The sequence below is a fragment of the Schistocerca serialis genome, chromosome 5 (assembly GCF_023864345.2).
Source record: "Schistocerca serialis cubense isolate TAMUIC-IGC-003099 chromosome 5, iqSchSeri2.2, whole genome shotgun sequence".
Lineage (NCBI taxonomy): Eukaryota > Metazoa > Arthropoda > Insecta > Orthoptera > Acrididae > Schistocerca > Schistocerca serialis.
In genome coordinates this window covers 135665629-135683068 of record NC_064642.1, presented here as the reverse complement: position 1 = coordinate 135683068, position 17440 = coordinate 135665629, and the positions used below count along the sequence as shown (strand labels likewise).

Here is a 17440-nt window from a genome sequence, read left to right as displayed (position 1 = left end):
CACAATGTTCATGAAGTCATCGGTATGACATAAGCATTATGGTGTGGGCAGGCATTGTACACAATGGCCAAACACCTCTGCGTATCTTTGAATGATGCACCATAACAGCACAGAGTTATTGCAGGAAGGTTATTCTGGATCATGTCCATGTGTTTTGGGGTGAAGTAGGTCACAACTTTCTGTTTATAGATGACAATGCCCACCCACACAGGACCACTGAGGTGTTGGAGACACTGGAAAGTGAAGACATTGATCGTATGGAATGGCCTGCATACTCCCAAGATGTAAACCCTATAGAAAATGCCTAGGATGCTCTTGATAGATGTGTTTCTCAAAAGACACCCCTTTCCAAACTGTGCAAGAACTGAAAACTGACTTGAGACAGGAGTGGGACAATATCCCTCAAGGACTCCTCAACAGTTTGATAGTCAGCATGAATAACAGATGCAAAATGTGCATTAGTTCCCAGGGAAGGCACATTCCTTACTGAGAGTCTGATATCTACCTTTATGTTGGGAGTCTGACATGGGTCAGACATGAAAGTTATTTATGTCTGTTATCCTGCTTTCTCATGTGGTGAAATCTGTACCAATTTTTGATTATAAATGTACCAGTCCACCTCTATTATACAGGGTGATTCAAGAAGAATACCACAACTTTAGGAATTTAAAACTCTGCAACGACAAAAGGCAGAGCTAAGCACTATCTGTTGGCGAATTAAGGGAGCTATAAAGTTTCATTTAGTTGTACATTTGTTCGCCATTTCAGCCAATAAAGTTTTTGGTCCCTTTTTCTTCGAAGGTGCTACTGTAACTGGACTACAGTATCTGGAGATGTTAGAGAATTGGCTGTTCCCTCAGCTCGAACAAGAAGCACAACAATTCATATTTCAGCAGGATGGAGCGCCACCACATTGGCACTTATCTGTCCGTAACTACCTGAACGTGTACTACCCGAGGCGATGGATCGGCCGCCAGGCAGCCCGTGACAGAGCACTTCATCACTGGCCTCCAAGAAGCCCTGATCTTACCCCCTTATGGGGGTATGTTAAAGATATGGTGTTTCGGCCACCTCTCCCAGCCACCATTGATGATTTGAAACGAGAAATAACAGCAGCTATCCAAACTGTTACGCCTGATATGCTACAGAGAGTGTGGAACGAGTTGGAGTATTGGGTTGATATTGCTCGTGTGTCTGGAGGGGGGCATATTGAACATCTCTGAACTTGTTTTTGAGTGAAAAAAAAACTTTTTAAATACTCTTTGTAATGATGTGTAACAGAAGGTTATATTATGTTTCTTTCATTAAATACACATTTTTAAAGTTGTGGTATTCTTTTTGAATCACCCTGTATATGTACTGTTTCATGTAGTCAATCATTGCCTGCGATTATTCTTGTCCAGCAATGCAACGGTGTCCCTGTTCCTTAGCAGTTGTTAGGCAGTGTATTTCTAAATATGTGAATTGACATATTTATTGAATGTAAATTCCTGTTCATTTGTGAAAACATTGCTTCAGTCTAGAATGCTGTGTCAGTAATACTTTAGTTTCTCACAGCACTTTGTGACTGAAATACGAATAATAATGTTAATATTTACAGTCTGTGATTGGTGGAACAGAGAAAGGCTGCTCTGATGGCATCTTTACAGAAGCCCAATTCAACAGCCCTCAAGGATTGGCATTTCAAAGCTGTAAACTTCTGTTTGTTGCAGATACAGAAAACCACTGCATCAGAAAAGTAAGTAGAAAATCCAACTATATATATATCCACAGCTTGAAAGAGTGATGAATGACTTAATCTGTGCAACCAGTTTCAATCATAAGAGGTCATTATCAGGCACCTGTGCCTTTTTGTTTGTATTACTAAGATGCCTGATGGTTAAGTGTTAAATTGAAAGTGGTTGCATAAATAGGTTAATTCAGCATAGTAGCTGATAGTACCTCGATATGACTTTCATTATGTTTTTTGTGTTTTATGATTTTTGATGTTTTCACCAGGATAATTAACTCTCATGCGCGGGAAAGTATCATCTCTTTCATTACTAACAAAGGAAAAAAGAGCAAGAGAACATACACCACCTGAATTCACAAATTCAATTTAATAAATGGGATAATTAAGTCTCGTTTATGGGAAAGTATCATCTCTTTCGTTACTAACGAAGGAAGAAGAACAAGAGAACAAACATCATCTGAATTCACGAATTCAATTTAATAAATAGTAATATAATAATAATAAAGACAGGTGAAGTAAATCTGTCATCACCCTGAACCTTGGTTCGAATTCCACTGTGCTTTATTAAGCACAGTCTTGTCGGAAGTGGTATGCCCTTGCTTGTCTTCCTAGAATCTTTGAGTTGCCTTACTCGGACAGTTATAGGGGGACATATAGCTTAACGTGGACTCTGAACCATGATAAAACTCAGAATTTTTCAAATTAACTAACATTGAGAGATGTGAAAAAAGCAATAAGTGACACGTAAAAATCCTATGGCTGACCAGCGATCAAATCCCAGACCATTGGGTTTATTGCAGTGAGCCACCAAGCTAGATGATAAAGAATGAGAATGATCTTTTTATCTAAATTCTTTTCATGCATTAGGGGACATCCCTTAACTATGTAAGCTCAAAATGGCGAGGGAGAGAAGGGTTCTGGCAAAATCTCACCAAATCTCATTTGTGGGGGGGGGGGGGGGGGGGGGCACAATAAAAACTTCATGCCACCTTCTTAATGCAGAGAATATACATTAATGTTTTGTTGTGTATAATTAATCTTGAGCATAGGAATTATTAAAGTACCCACCAATACCCATGTCCTCTCTGAATTGAACTGAATGTTGTACATGTGTGGTTGCCCATGACTTCCTGATTTGAAACAAGTGCTGCACAAGTATTAGATTTCATTTGGGGAGTTCTCTGCTGTGCTGTTCGAAGTCACTGCATGTCAATCAGTCGGTCATTCGTGCTATTCTGCAATGCATATAAAGCTGCTGTTATTGTGTTCAACATGAATTTGCATAAAAACTTTTACAATACATATGGTAAGTGACATGCAGGCAAGTCAAAGCATATATGTGAGCAAGAAGTTAATCATTTGTGGAAGAAAACCAAGCTGAGGTTCATAGACAAGAATTCTCTTAGCGACCACATAAATCAAAAGATTCATAAACTACATAATCATATGGCTCAAACGAAGGTATGAACAATGTTTTGTTTCATCTGCAAAGTAAACGAAGGTTCAGTGAAATTAAATATATATAATATATCAACATAAGCCCATTTCTTTAGGGATCTATCAAAATGGTTCACATTATTTTCATGTAGCCTTCTTGTCCATATTGTGTGTCTGTACATCCTTATACTACCAAGTGTTGACGTACTTCAAGTATTTTTAATCATGTGTTAAAAATACTGTTTAATACATTTTATAAATACAACATAGTTTTATTTCAGCATTTTAATCAGTTTTTTAAAAAATAAAAAAGAACTCATTTTTACCTGACTATGGGCTAAATCTCACATGAGGGGGATGGGAAGGGAGGGTGGTGGTCCTTCCACATCTCACCAAATCTTCCCAAGGGCGAGGGGGTATCCAAAGAAGAAAGAAGGAAGCCTTTCATGTAATTTAATGGACATCCCCTTACCAGGGGTTGAGTTGTTTGGAAAACCTGGCAAAGCATGAATTCTCAGGGTAAATGAATTACCTAGAAAATTCAGGGAAGTCTCAGAGAGGGACTGTAAAGAGAGTTGACTTTTTGTTGACAAAAAGAAATATGCTAAGTATTTTTTACCACAAATTACTTTGAGATTCTGCTGTGGAAATAGTTGTTTTTGAAGTTGTGTAAGGAAAGGGGGAAGAAATGTATTGAACTGCTATAATGTTTTTTGCTCGATGAATCCTCAAGTTCCAGGGCTTGTAACTGTGAATTCGTCATTGGCCCAAAGCAAGGTAAATTTTATCAGGTTTTAAAAAAAATTTAAACACAGATCCATATTTGAACACACATTTTGTAGGTCAACAATGAATATTCATGCTTCAGTTCCATCTTTATTAGATTGGTGCATAAGTTTGCACCATATTTGTTTTACATGTTGGTCTTCCATTTGCTATGGGTTTATTTATTGACTGTCATTTTTTTTATTTGTAGTGCACTGTTCATATTTTATTTGCATATTTTCATTTTACCATGAGGATATAGTGAGTGGAGCTATGTACATTAGAAAGTGCAGTGCCAAATGGAGAAATCAGAACTCCAACTCATTTTTCTGTGTGAGTTCAGTAGAGGAGTGACAGCAGCGGAGGCAGCCAGAAACATTTGCGTCACATATGTGGATAATGTCATTGGGCAGAGCACAGCAAGAAAATGATTTTCTCATTTTAAAGAGGATTGTTTTGATGCTAGTGATCATCCACGTTCAAGAAGACCTTTGGGGTTTCATGAAGATCATTTAAATGCATTAATTCACAATGATCCATGTCAGTGTACTTGAGAATTGGCAAATGTGATGAACTGTGTGACGTTTGCATGCAGTGAGGTAGGTTCAAAAAGTAGACATATAGGTACCACATGCTGTAAGCGAAAATCATAAAAATCAGCTGGTGGCCATATGTGCATCTCTGTGCTGGCTTTTCATCAGTTGGCTCGTGAACAACACCAACCGTACCTATCCTGTAGCATTACTGGTGATGAGAAAGGGTATCTTTATGGTAACACAAGAAAAAGACAGGAATGGTTAAGGCCAAACAAAGTCGTCATTCTCTGTACAAAGTCCTTGCGCATCCACAAAAGAGAATGTTATGCATGTAGTGGAACAGTGACGGTGTGTTGTACTATGAATTGCTTCCCCAATGTGCAACCATCATGCTGACATTTATTGTCAACAGCTGATATGTCTTGCAGATGCACTCTGAGAACAATGACCAGGAAGACTGCGTGAAGTGATACTGCTCCATGATAATGTCTGTTACATTGTGCTAGACTGACAAAAAAACACTGCACAGGAGTTGAGTTGGGAAGTTATTCCACACCCACCTTATTCACCTAATCTTGCACCCTTAGATTTTCGCATTTTCTGCTCTCTGTCAAAGAACCTTCAAGGAACTTCCTTTCTGGATGAAAATGCATCCTAACATGGCTTGATGAGTTCTTCCCCTCAAAACCAAGTGATTTTTGTTGTCACAGAATCAGAAAGTTACCCCAGTGTTGGCAGACTTGTAAATAGTGAAGGAGAATATATTATTGATGATTAAATTCACAGTCAGGTGTATTGTTTTGTTTATTAAACTCAGGCAGAAACACTATGAATTTATCCACCAGCCCAGTACTAAGTTCAGTCATATTAGTACTTTTCTGTCTTTCTCACAATGTCATGCTTCAAATTACAAATGACTACAGTTTGAAGAGAGTCTGATTTTAAACATGATGCATCTTTGCTACCAAAATCTGTTGATGTCACATTCCACTTACAAGGTTTCAAAGCATCTTCCTACAAAGATTTCTCATGTACTTAAGGTTATCACACAGTGACATGGCATGGCACAGGGGTGGTAAAATCTTGTAACTGATACAATAGTTGCTAAAATTCTAAATTGTAGCTGAACTAATAAGTCATGTGGCAGCTCATTTAATTTCATTTGTGGCCAGAAAAGGTAGTAAAGTAAAATTTAACCGCAACAAAACTGGATCCAGGAAAATTTGGCTTTATCTTCTTCTTCTAATAATAATAATGATAATAATAATAATAATAATACCAGACAATAGATAACACACACATTAAAATAGACAATCCACCAAACAACAGACATGGAACACTTCTGGAGCAACATATGGTCAAACCCGGTACAACATAACAGGCATGCACGGTGGATACAAGCAGAAACAGACACATACAAGATGATACCACAAATGCCTGAAGTGATAATTTTGCAACATGAAGTCACCCAAGCAATTAATTCTACTCACAATTGGAAAGCCCCTGGAAAAGATAAAATAGCAAATTTCTGGCTAAAGAAGTTCACCTCAACACATTCACATCTAACTAAATTATTTAACAGTTACGTTGCAGACCCATACACATTCCCTGATACACTTACACATGGAATAACTTATCTGAAACCTAAAGATCAAGCAGACACAGCAAACCCAGCAAAATATCGCCCCATAACATGCCTACCAACAATATACAAAATATTAACTTCAGTCATTACACAGAAATTAATGACACATACAACACAGAACAAAATTATAAATGAAGAACAAAAAGGCTGCTGCAAAGGAACACGAGGATGTAAAGAGCAACTGATAATAGATGCAGAGGTGACATATCAAGCTAAAACTAAACAAAGGTCACTACACTATGCATACATTGATTACCAAAAAGCTTTTGATAGTGTACCCCACTCATGGTTACTACAAATATTGGAAATATACAAAGTGGATCCTAAATTGATACAGTTCCTAAACATAGTAATGAAAAATTGGAAAACCACACTTAATATCCAAACAAATTCAAATAATATCACATCACAACCAATACAGATTAAGCGTGGAATATACCAAGGAGACTCATTAAGTCCTTTCTGGTTCTGCCTTGCCCTGAACCCACTATCCAGCATGCTAAATAATACAAATTATGGATACAATATTACTGGAACATACCCACACAAAATCACACATTTGCTATACATGGATGATCTAAAACTACTGGCAGCAACAAATCAACAACTCAACCAATTACTAAAGATAACAGAAGTATTCAGCAATGATATAAATATGGCTTTTGGAACAGACAAATGTAAGAAAAATAGCATAGTCAAGGGAAAACACACTAAACAAGAAGATTACATACTGGATAACCACAGCGACTGCATAGAAGCGATGGAAAAAACAGATGCCTATAAATATCTAGGATACAGACAAAAAATAGGAATAGATAATACAAATATTAAAGAAGAACTAAAAGAAAAATATAGACAAAGACTAACAAAAATACTGAAAACAGAATTGACAGCAAGAAACAAGACAAAAGCTATAAATACTTATGCTATACCAATATTGACCTACTTATTTGGAGTAGTGATATGGAGTAACACAGACCTAGAAGCACTCAATACACTTACACGATCACAATGCCACAAATATAGAATACATCACATACATTCAGCAACAGAAAGATTCACATTAAGCAGAAAGGAAGGAGGAAGGGGATTTATCGACATAAAAAACCTACATTATGGACAGGTAGACAATTTAAGAAAATTCTTTATAGAACGAGCAGAAACTAGCAAAATACACAAAGCAATCACTCATATAAATACTTCGGCTACACCACTGCAACTTCATAACCACTTCTACAACCCTTTAGATCACATAACATCAACAGACACGAAGAAAATAAATTGGAAAAAGAAAACACTACATGGCAAGCACCCGTATCATCTAACACAGCCACACATCGATCAAGACGCATCCAACACATGGCTAAGAAAAGGCAATATATACAGTGAGACGGAAGGATTCATGATTGCAATACAGGATCAAACAATAAACACCAGATATTACAGCAAGCATATTATTAAAGATCCCAATACCACAACAGATAAATGCAGACTTTGCAAACAACAAATAGAAACAGTAGATCACATCACAAGCGGATGTACAATACTAGCAAATACAGAATACCCCAGAAGACATGATAATGTAGCAAAAATAATACATCAACAGCTTGCCTTACAACATAAACTTATAAAACAACACGTTCCCACATACAAGTATGCACCACAAAGTGTACTGGAGAATGATGAATTCAAATTATACTGGAACAGAACCATTATAACAGATAAAACAACACCACATAACAAACCAGACATCATACTCACCAATAAAAAGAAGAAATTAACACAACTAATCGAAATATCCATACCCAATACAACAAATATACAGAAGAAAACAGGAGAAAAAATTGAAAAATACATCCAACTGGCTGAGGAAGTCAAGGACATGTGGCATCAGGATAAAGTTGACATTATACCAATTACACTATCAACTGCAGGAGTCATACCACACAATATCCACCAGTACATCAATGCAATACAGCTACATCCAAACTTATATACTGTATACAACTACAGAAATCTGTAATTATTGATACATGTTCAATTACCCGAAAGTTCCTAAATGCAATATAACACATACCATACAGTTAAAAGGTAGTGATGCTTGATCAAGGTCCGGGTCACTTTCCATTTTTAACCAGACTTAACGTCTGAGAAAGTAAAGAAATAATAATAATAATATAATATCACTCTTGACTGTTATATCCTACTCCTCCAAAGACAGCAATCAGTATTTAGACAGGTCATGCGCTTACAGAATTATTTTTGCTGTTTGTTACATATTCTGCTCCAGCAATGAGAATTTACTTCTCTATGATGAGTGAGACTCGGTAGCAGTGAACATTGGCTTATTAATGACTTTGTCAGCCTGATCTTAACTTGGAGACTGGCTCCAAATGTTACCTACTTTTTCCTTCGTAGTGAGGTTCCTTTTACTAGTGGAATCAAATGTAGTGGAATGTTGCTCAGTACAAAACAACTGTGCATGGCTCATTGTCCAATGTACTTCTTACCCATTCAATTGGTTGTGTACCATCACCTAACATCCAGGAGCCTCTGAAACATATGTAAAATCACAACAAGTACCAAGTTTGTACCATACCAAAATATTAAGATATTATCACATACTGTGACACCGTAAGTGCAAATCCTCATGACATATGTATCAAATGTGATTATTGTTCTGTAACAACGTGACTATGTATGCCATAGTTTTGTCATTGCTGGCAATAAAAATTATACTTATGAAAAAGAAGTGAATGAGAAATTGTGAAACTGAGAATATAAAAATCACCCTACTAAATTTGGTCAAGCTTTTCAACAATCATGTCACACACCACACAGCTGTATGTTAATAACTTCTATTAACATAACTAGTTTCATTTAGATTACAGATAATCTTTAGGTACGCAAAATTAGCCCTTCAACCAGGAGTCGTATATTCATACATAATTGTCGTACTAAGTGACTGTCATTTACTATACCATCTTTGGTAAAGCAACTCCTTGCAGTCCACGAAAATTTGCTCCTTTTTGTTTTTCAGGGTCCTGATTATAAATTTCAACTTTGCAATCTCAAATTTTTCATGGATATAAACAATGCATTTATCAGGTAACATCATTCAAAATTAGTTTCCCTGCAATTTTGATCCTTTTTTCCAGCTCATCGTTTTTTAACAAGCAAGCATGAAAATACTAACCTGTAAAACACTCATTGCAGTCTGCCTTGTTTGTTTTACTGTTTTGCATTCTCACTCACTCCCTTCACTTTCTTTCACTTTGTTTCTGTTGGTAGCCTGTATATTCGAAGCCCTTACTAGACCAGCAAGTGGAATTCCTTTCTTTGACTCTCCCATCTTTCTCCCACTATCTACCAGCCCCATCTTGTTTCAAGAGGCTTTGTCAGTTATTCTTATCCTCTCATTCTCCATTTCGGTTGTTTTGGAAAAAAAGTGTAAGTTGAAAAGTTTAGTTGGTGATAGTGCAGGGGATGATGGAGAAGAGCGGTGACAGAAAAGGCTTAGAAATAGTGTGTATAAAAAGTCAGAAAGTAAGGATTGAAAAGCTGGCTGATCAAGTGGAAGATGTCAGTAACAGTTGACGAAAGTGCCAGAAATGATATACCAATGATTAGTTGATTGCTACCCATGTAAAGAATGTTCAACAAGAACGTCAGGCCCACAATCCATCTATACCTGCCTTCTCAGTCAAAGCTAGTTGTTTTTTGTTAAGATTGACAATAACACCACAGATTCTGGTCGATCAAAGCTGACTTGCCAAGACTAAATGTGTTTCATGTAGAATTTTCAAAAAATACAAGTGCTAGAAAATTGTAAAGTAACTCAGAACATTGTTGAGTCTGGACCAATTTTAATACAATATGTTCAATCCTAGGTCCAGCTTTATAGGAGGAGATGGGTGACATTACCTTTTTTGCATGAAAAACAATGCAAGGTGAAGTAAGGAATGAACTGGTTTTGAGAATGCTGTCCATATACAGGATGGCGCACTAAAACCAACCCCAAGTTCTAAGCTGCTCATTGTCACTAGCCAGTTGTCATGAATTGTTTCGAAGCTGTTGCATATTGGAATGAGTGAAAGCGATTGCAACTTGGTTAAATATGTGAAGTAAATATCTCAGCAAGATGTATCCTTGTCAAGAAGGAATTACAATACATGTTTGACAATTCATTTAAGGAAACTTGGAACACTTTTGCAAAGAGGTTTCGTGTCATTTCAATGCCAGAAAAGAGCAGTACACAGTATATGGTGACAAAGTGGCGCACTACAGGATCGGTTGCAAACACTAAAAGGAATCGAGCAACCTACTGTGATTTAGGATATTCAAGTACAAATGATGCAAAGTCCAAATGAGTGGACACATGAATTGTTTCAAAAAGTGAATGTTTTGTGTAGGTCTCATCAACAAGTTTTGCACCATGTATGGACTAAACCCAGCAAAATGACATGTGTCCAGGAAGGAGGAAGATAAAGAAAACCATGTGAATTTCTGTTAAGTGGCTCTGTCAAACAATTGAGAGCAGAATGTTGGTTCTGCTGCTGTATGTCACGAGTGATGAAGCCTGGTTTCATCTAACAGCATGTGCGCCAACTATGTTGGTACACTGGGGTTCGAGCACTACATAATCAATCTTGGGGGGCACCGTATCCACAGAATTTTTAGTTTGATAAAGACAAAATAAAATAAATGTTACTCATTTGCCTTTATCAGCAAGTAATGAACTATTAAAACACTGAGATGAAAGTTAAAATTTCTGAATCCAAAACACATCTGTTTGTTTCAGACGTCTTTGTGCAAAGGCAACCATGCAACACTCTCCCCCATCCCTTGCCTTTCTCTGACTAAGTCAAAGGCAGTCCCCAGAACAACAGTTGCACTATACTGTGAATGGAATCCCGTCTTTTCGGCTTACTTTCGTGTTTTCTTACGAGTGACATGCTACAGTACCCCCACCCTATTCATCAACAATTGTTTTAAGACATCTTATTGCTAATATTGAGCAATAACAAAGGATAATCTGAGATACAAATAAGCCAATTGTTACAGACTACCTCAATAGTTAGTTAATGGTAGGTTATATGTTTTAGGTTGGGGTGATCAGGATTTTTATTTTTACAGGGGAGCATGTATCATTTATCTTACACCTCTGGACTTTTAGGTTCGTCCAAGTATAACTGAACCTCAGTTCAATCTCATTTCTGTTGCTTTTAAGTCAGCTGTGTTCCTGACTCAACATGTGCTTATAGTACCAATATATTTTATTTTATCACAGCACAGATCTTTATGACACAGGCAGTGTTCATAAAAGATTGTAAATGAAAGGTAATCATTTTAAAAAATATTGAGATTCCACAAAAAACATACATCACATTTCACCATTGATATGCACCCACAGAAATTTTGGATAGTCGGCGTCCTTGTCTGACAGGACATGTTAATTCCCAGAACACCAAATACTTGTTGACGAACAATCACTATATAATTAATAAAGAACCTCTTCAAGGTGAAAAAATCTAAGTGTGGTGTGTAGTGTCAGCAAATCAGATTGTGGGTTCCATATTTTTAGAAACAATAGTAAACACTGCAATGTATATGCAAATCTGTAAAGAATTTTATGCACAGTTGATTCCCATAAACATACATATGCTGTCTTTCAACAGGATGGGGTAAACTGTCATACTTCGTGTCAGTAATATCACAAATTCATGAAAGATTGTCAGAAGAAAGGACTGTCAGAAAAAGAATGTGGCCACCACATTTATTGGACCTAACCATTTGTGACTTTTATCTGTGGGGCAGTCTGAAGGGAAAAGTGTATGCAACTAACCCAGTAATATTAGAAGACTTGAAGGACAATGTTCGTGATGAAACTTTGAGGACTGATGCGGCAGAGTTGCACAAAGTGTATATTAACACAGTAGGGCATGTGCAAAAGTGAACTGAGACACAAGGAGGCCATTTGCAGCACCTAATGCAGTGTGATGTGAAAGACAAGATTAATTCAGTAAATATAGACCTTTGCATTAGCCTATCTGTTATTTCTTTATTATCTAATTATTACATGTTGAACTACTTTTTATTGCATCTGTTAGGGCAGGCAACAATTTGTGCCTAATTAGTGAGCAGTCTGTACTCTGGGACAGTTTTTCGTGCACCACCCTGTATATCTGCTACCAGTTTCATTTGAATTCTCTGTTTCCAGAGAGATTCTACTGGCCTTTTGTGTCTTTATTTTGCTGGTAACAGCATTTCATTCCCAGATGACTTCTTCATTTCCAGAGTAAAGAATGACTGATGCCTATAATATTGTACATCAGGTAACGTAGTGCTTGTTTTGTCACTAACTAGAAACAGTTTTGTTATGAATGTAGAGGTGTTTTTATCTTTCCCTTTCGCTGTCATCATAACATGAATTCATGGTTAGAATTTCATCAGTATGGGAATTTATATCCACTGTATGCTCCCATCCTTGTACTTATTTCTGTGGTTAAGTATTTAGAAATGGCACTGATTGTGTTAATAGAATTTGAAGGAAAGGGTGGGATGAGACAGCCATAGCAGTTTAGAATCAGGTCATAACCTGATGTACCTTCACTGATGATGTGCGCGATTTCAGAGATTGCGCAGCCATACAGTTCACAGGCCTGCTTATAGAGGTGACCTGGGTCATACTCCTGGCATGCTCTGGTGAGCTGCCAAAGAAATAGTGTTATTTGCAATCACAAACAGGTGCTCAGCCTTTTCTGTAACCTGTATTACTGTTGTTCAGTCAATGCATTCAGTGCTATGCATAGCCTGTACTTCAGTGTATCTTACATGTTTCTCTTAAAGCACTATGTTCCATAAATCACATTTTTTCTTGCTGTAGTGAACTTGATCCCATGCACATCGCCAAGTTTGCTATAGTAAGAACAAATGTGATTTCCTTATAGAGAAATACGAAAGACACAGTGAAGTACAGGTTTGTAATCTCTTAAATAATACTCTTTCTTTGGCAGCTCATAAGAGCATCCAGGGGCTGACCCAGGTTGCACCTGTAAGTGGGCCTGTGAACTGTATGGATGCACAAGCTCTGAAAACACACATGTCATGAGTGAAGGTATGTCATAACCAGTATTTATTTCCTCTTCTAAAACATATTTCTTGATGGTATACACTGTGTGATCTAGACTGCTTGAACTCTTCTTGGGACACTTTCAGTGAGATGTCTGAATGCCTGTGGAGGAATGTCAGCTCATTCTTCCTCAAGATCCAAAACCAGAGAAGGTACTGATTGCACTTTGGGGTGTGAAATGAGACGACATTCTAACTCATCCCGAAGGTGTTTCATTGGATTCAAGTTAGGACTCTTTGCAGGCCAGTCCATTTCAAGAATGCTTTTAATGCCCATGAACCATTACCTCACAAATGTTTCATCACATTTCTGCAATACTTGAGGTGACTGAATGAACAGAAAAGCTATAAAATTGACTTGAACAATGAGATTACTTCCTCTAAAATGATAACTCAGTTTTAACAGTGGTAAATTGTCTTATAACATTAAATAGTACTTAGCATTCAAGATTAAATTGAAACTAGTGGGATTATCAATTACATAGACTGTTACTGATAGAGAAGTGCTTTCAGAATGTGAGTATTGCTTACATGGCCAAGTTACAGTCTGACAGCGCATTTAGTAACAGGCCTAATTCATATGAATAAAATGGGTAAAGTGTTCCATTTCATCAGAACTTATCAAATCAGCAGTTGTTAATAATTCAGTGTGCAGGTTGTGCTGAATTACCAGTTTTCTTCCATCCATAATTTGGCTTCCTTATTTCTTTAGACATTTTTATACAGTATTCTCTGTGCTTTCTTAGTTAATTTCCACTGGATTCTCCCCCCCTCCCCCTCCCCCCAGCACCCAAGCACTGTGTTACTCATACAGTGATGGTTTCATGACTGTATGTCTTAGCTGCTGGTGAGTCTTCCATGTTGTATGGTCATGTTCATGAAACTTTTACATTTAGTGGAGATGCTGAGTCACAGATAAGCCCAACAAAACAAAAAGACTGTCACAAATAAAGCTTTCGGCCATTAAGGCCTTCGGCAACAATAGATGACACACACACACACACACACACACACACACACACACACACACATGACTGCAGTCTCAGGAAACTGAAACCACCAGGTTCAGTTGCCTGAGACTGCAGTCGCATGCATGAGTTGCATTTGTGTGTGTGTGTGTGTGTGTGTGTGTGTGTGTGTGTGTGTGTGTGTGTGTCATCTGTTGTTGACAAAGGCCTTAATGGCTGAAAACCATGGTGAGTAGCAATTTTCCTTTTCGTAATATTGTTACATTGCATCCTGGATTTTCCATTGTTTGATTTGAACTTTCACATTTCTAATATTTTGTCCAGAACTACACTGGACATCTTCTGAAGTATTCCTGTTTCCACTAAGTCTTGGTGGCTGATGGGTGGGATGTTTGACAATGACATAAATACCGTGAAAAAGGTTGTAGTGAAAGTTTATACATGATCAGCAGAGGTAAGCATGTGTTACTGTTTCTGCATGTGTTTGGAGGTTTTTGTGCTCCCATTTGTAGTTTATTTTTATTGGTCCTTCATACTTTAGCTACATCTTTTTCCATTGTTTCTACCTGCAGGCTCATTTCTGCTTGCTACACTTATTTGGGACTAAATTTTCTCTGTTTTCAGCCCCTGATCGTGATTTGTTGTTCAACATTGTTAATCCATTTTTCCTGTACTGTTATACCTTATCCCATTTTTCTATTAATTTTTTTCACTTAATTTTGTGCTTTTAGTTTAGTTCTTCCATCACTTTTTGGTGTGATTCTTCAACCCTTTCTGCCTTTCCACTAGGTTCTTAAAATTTCTTGCTTTCTTATTGGACCTGGTTAAGAGTTGTGTCATGAGTTGCTATAATATATCATTCATATTTTGTGAGAAAGATTCTCATTTTTCTTCAGTTTCTTCATTCACTGTTTTTCCATCTTGTACACTAAATGTGCTACACTCAACCACATCTGCAGTATATTGCACCATGCTAGTTTCCGCAAATCCTGATTCTCCTAACTCAGCTTAGCTGCTATGTTCAATTTGAACATATTAAGAGTTTTCCCTTTGACTAATTCACCTTGTTCTGTGATACTCAGCACGAGATTGATCATTGACACAGTAATTCAGTGTTGAGTATTACTGTTATACTCAATAATAAGTACAGTGTCATGTATCAGTACAGTCATATTTGAACTCCTCAAAACATGTGCAAATTAATGTGCTAATTTTTGTGAAACTTACTTTGTGTTCAGCATCAAGTGTCCTGGATACTGGGTAATCTGATGCTGGTGCATGGTGAATCATTTCTGATGTGAAGTTGATGATTGGAAGTTCCACAGAACTGCAAACCATTTATTGGCATTTATCTTTCTTGCCATCACATGGTTTATTTGCATCCCGTAATATTCGTTCCATACACAATTCACATTTGCAGACACATGTGACTCTTTTTCTCACTGCTGACATTCATAATTTCCTTCCAATATCTTATGTATCATTGTGTGTATATTTTTTCCTAATTTGAATCTGAAAATTATTACAGTGGATTATTATTTAGAAGTTGTGTTCACAGAATTTGTATTGGGTGCACAACTTATCCAAGGTTATAATAAATTATAAATCAATTTAGATTTTACTGTCAAGGCTAGTTTAACTGAGATGTGGCAGTTATTCAGTTTTAAACATTCACTTCCAAGTGAGGGATTAATTTGTGTTCTCTTCTTGAAATATGAAATATTATAGTCTTGCATGTTAACGCCATGAGATTGTGGCACATATTCAGTTTTTAATATTCAATTCCCAGCAAGCCACCATTTTGATTGGTGTCCTCCTCTTGAATTAATAAATATTACAGAGCATGTTCAACAATGGTTGAGCTTTTGTTGGAGTATCACTGAAATATTGATGAAGCACTCAGATAAATTCTATCCTCAATAACCTTACATGTTTCTCATTCTTTAATTGATACATTCTCCTAGTTAAGTTTATCCTTCACAAATAAATCTCTTAGATGCAGCCCCAGCACCAACTAGTGAGTGTATAAATTAATGCATCAATAAAACTTGACCACTCTCATGATATTCCTCTCCCACATACTTCAAAACCTGTTAATTCACCCACATCATTGTTCAGCAGCTCAACAGTACCTTAAATCAAATAAGTGTTCATCAGCACTATCCAAATACCTCAAATGTGCAGTGATGCTATAACCAAAGAATATTGTGGTATGTGACACTATACTCAGCTTGTGCATAATTACAAACTGTTCCAACCTCATCCTCATCTTCCTCATCCTCAACTTTTTCCTCCTCCCTTTTTCCTCCCTCCTCCCTCCCCCTCACACCTTACCTACGGACCATGCAGCTTCTGTGATCTGATATGACTTGTACGTGTTTTAGATAGATCTCACTGCATGCCAAGTGACAACTGTGGCAGGAACAGGCAAGCAGGGGCACGATACAGCTGGAGGTGGCCTGTGGACACAGCAGTCCCTATCATCTCCCTGGGACCTCTGTCTTGTTCCTGGAAGAGAGGCAGATGCACAAAATGATCTCAGTGTACTTCTTATAGCCATGGCAGGCACTCACCAGTTATGGGCTCTGTTTCTGAGGGACACTGTGTGGTGGAAACAGCAGTGAGTACTCTAGCATTTTCATTGATTTACAGTCGTATTAATATTGTTAAACACAAAACAGGTTTTCATTTGTTAAGCATGGGAGAATTGTGGATATTCTCATCCAGCTCCAGAGTTAGATGCTGTGAGGTAGCTGTGTATCAGAGATATTTGCTGTTAATTTTTTGGGAGCATCCTTTTAAAGAAGAATCAAGTAATCTCTCACTTCCCTTCACATGTATACTGTGAAATGGCCATGACAGTAAAATCAGAGAATTTCCAACAGGTATGCAAGTTTATTGATAGTAGTTCTTTCCACAAAACATTTGAAAATGGAACAGGAAAAGATAGGATGATAATGTATGTGAGGTGCTTTTTACTGCACACAGGAAGGAGCATGTGGAGTGTAGATGTAGATGTGCTTATATTTCCTGTGCAAATCCTACACTACCACTGCAAAAACTCTTTGAAATTTATCCCAAGTTCAGTACTATGTAATGCAGTTATCTCCACTATAAAATTCCATACAGACAAGAAATACTTTGTAATTTCTCACCAAAAAGAACAATACCTTGAACTTATCATGTCATTACAAGGTTTTGTTGCCCTCAGTGTAGTTGCTCACAA

General features: G+C 37.2%; 1 protein-coding gene across 3 annotated transcripts in view; it reads left to right on the top strand.

Annotated features, from left to right (window-relative positions):
• LOC126481325 (NHL repeat-containing protein 2) overlaps positions 1-17440 on the top strand; it is a 167439-nt gene that overhangs the window by 59625 nt on the left and 90374 nt on the right. For all 3 annotated transcript variants that reach the window (XM_050104989.1, XM_050104990.1, XM_050104991.1), the window contains exons 5-6: positions 1601-1738; positions 16599-16834. In XM_050104989.1, the coding sequence (XP_049960946.1) occupies positions 1601-1738; positions 16599-16834 (374 nt within the window). The remainder of the gene's footprint in view (positions 1-1600; positions 1739-16598; positions 16835-17440) is intronic.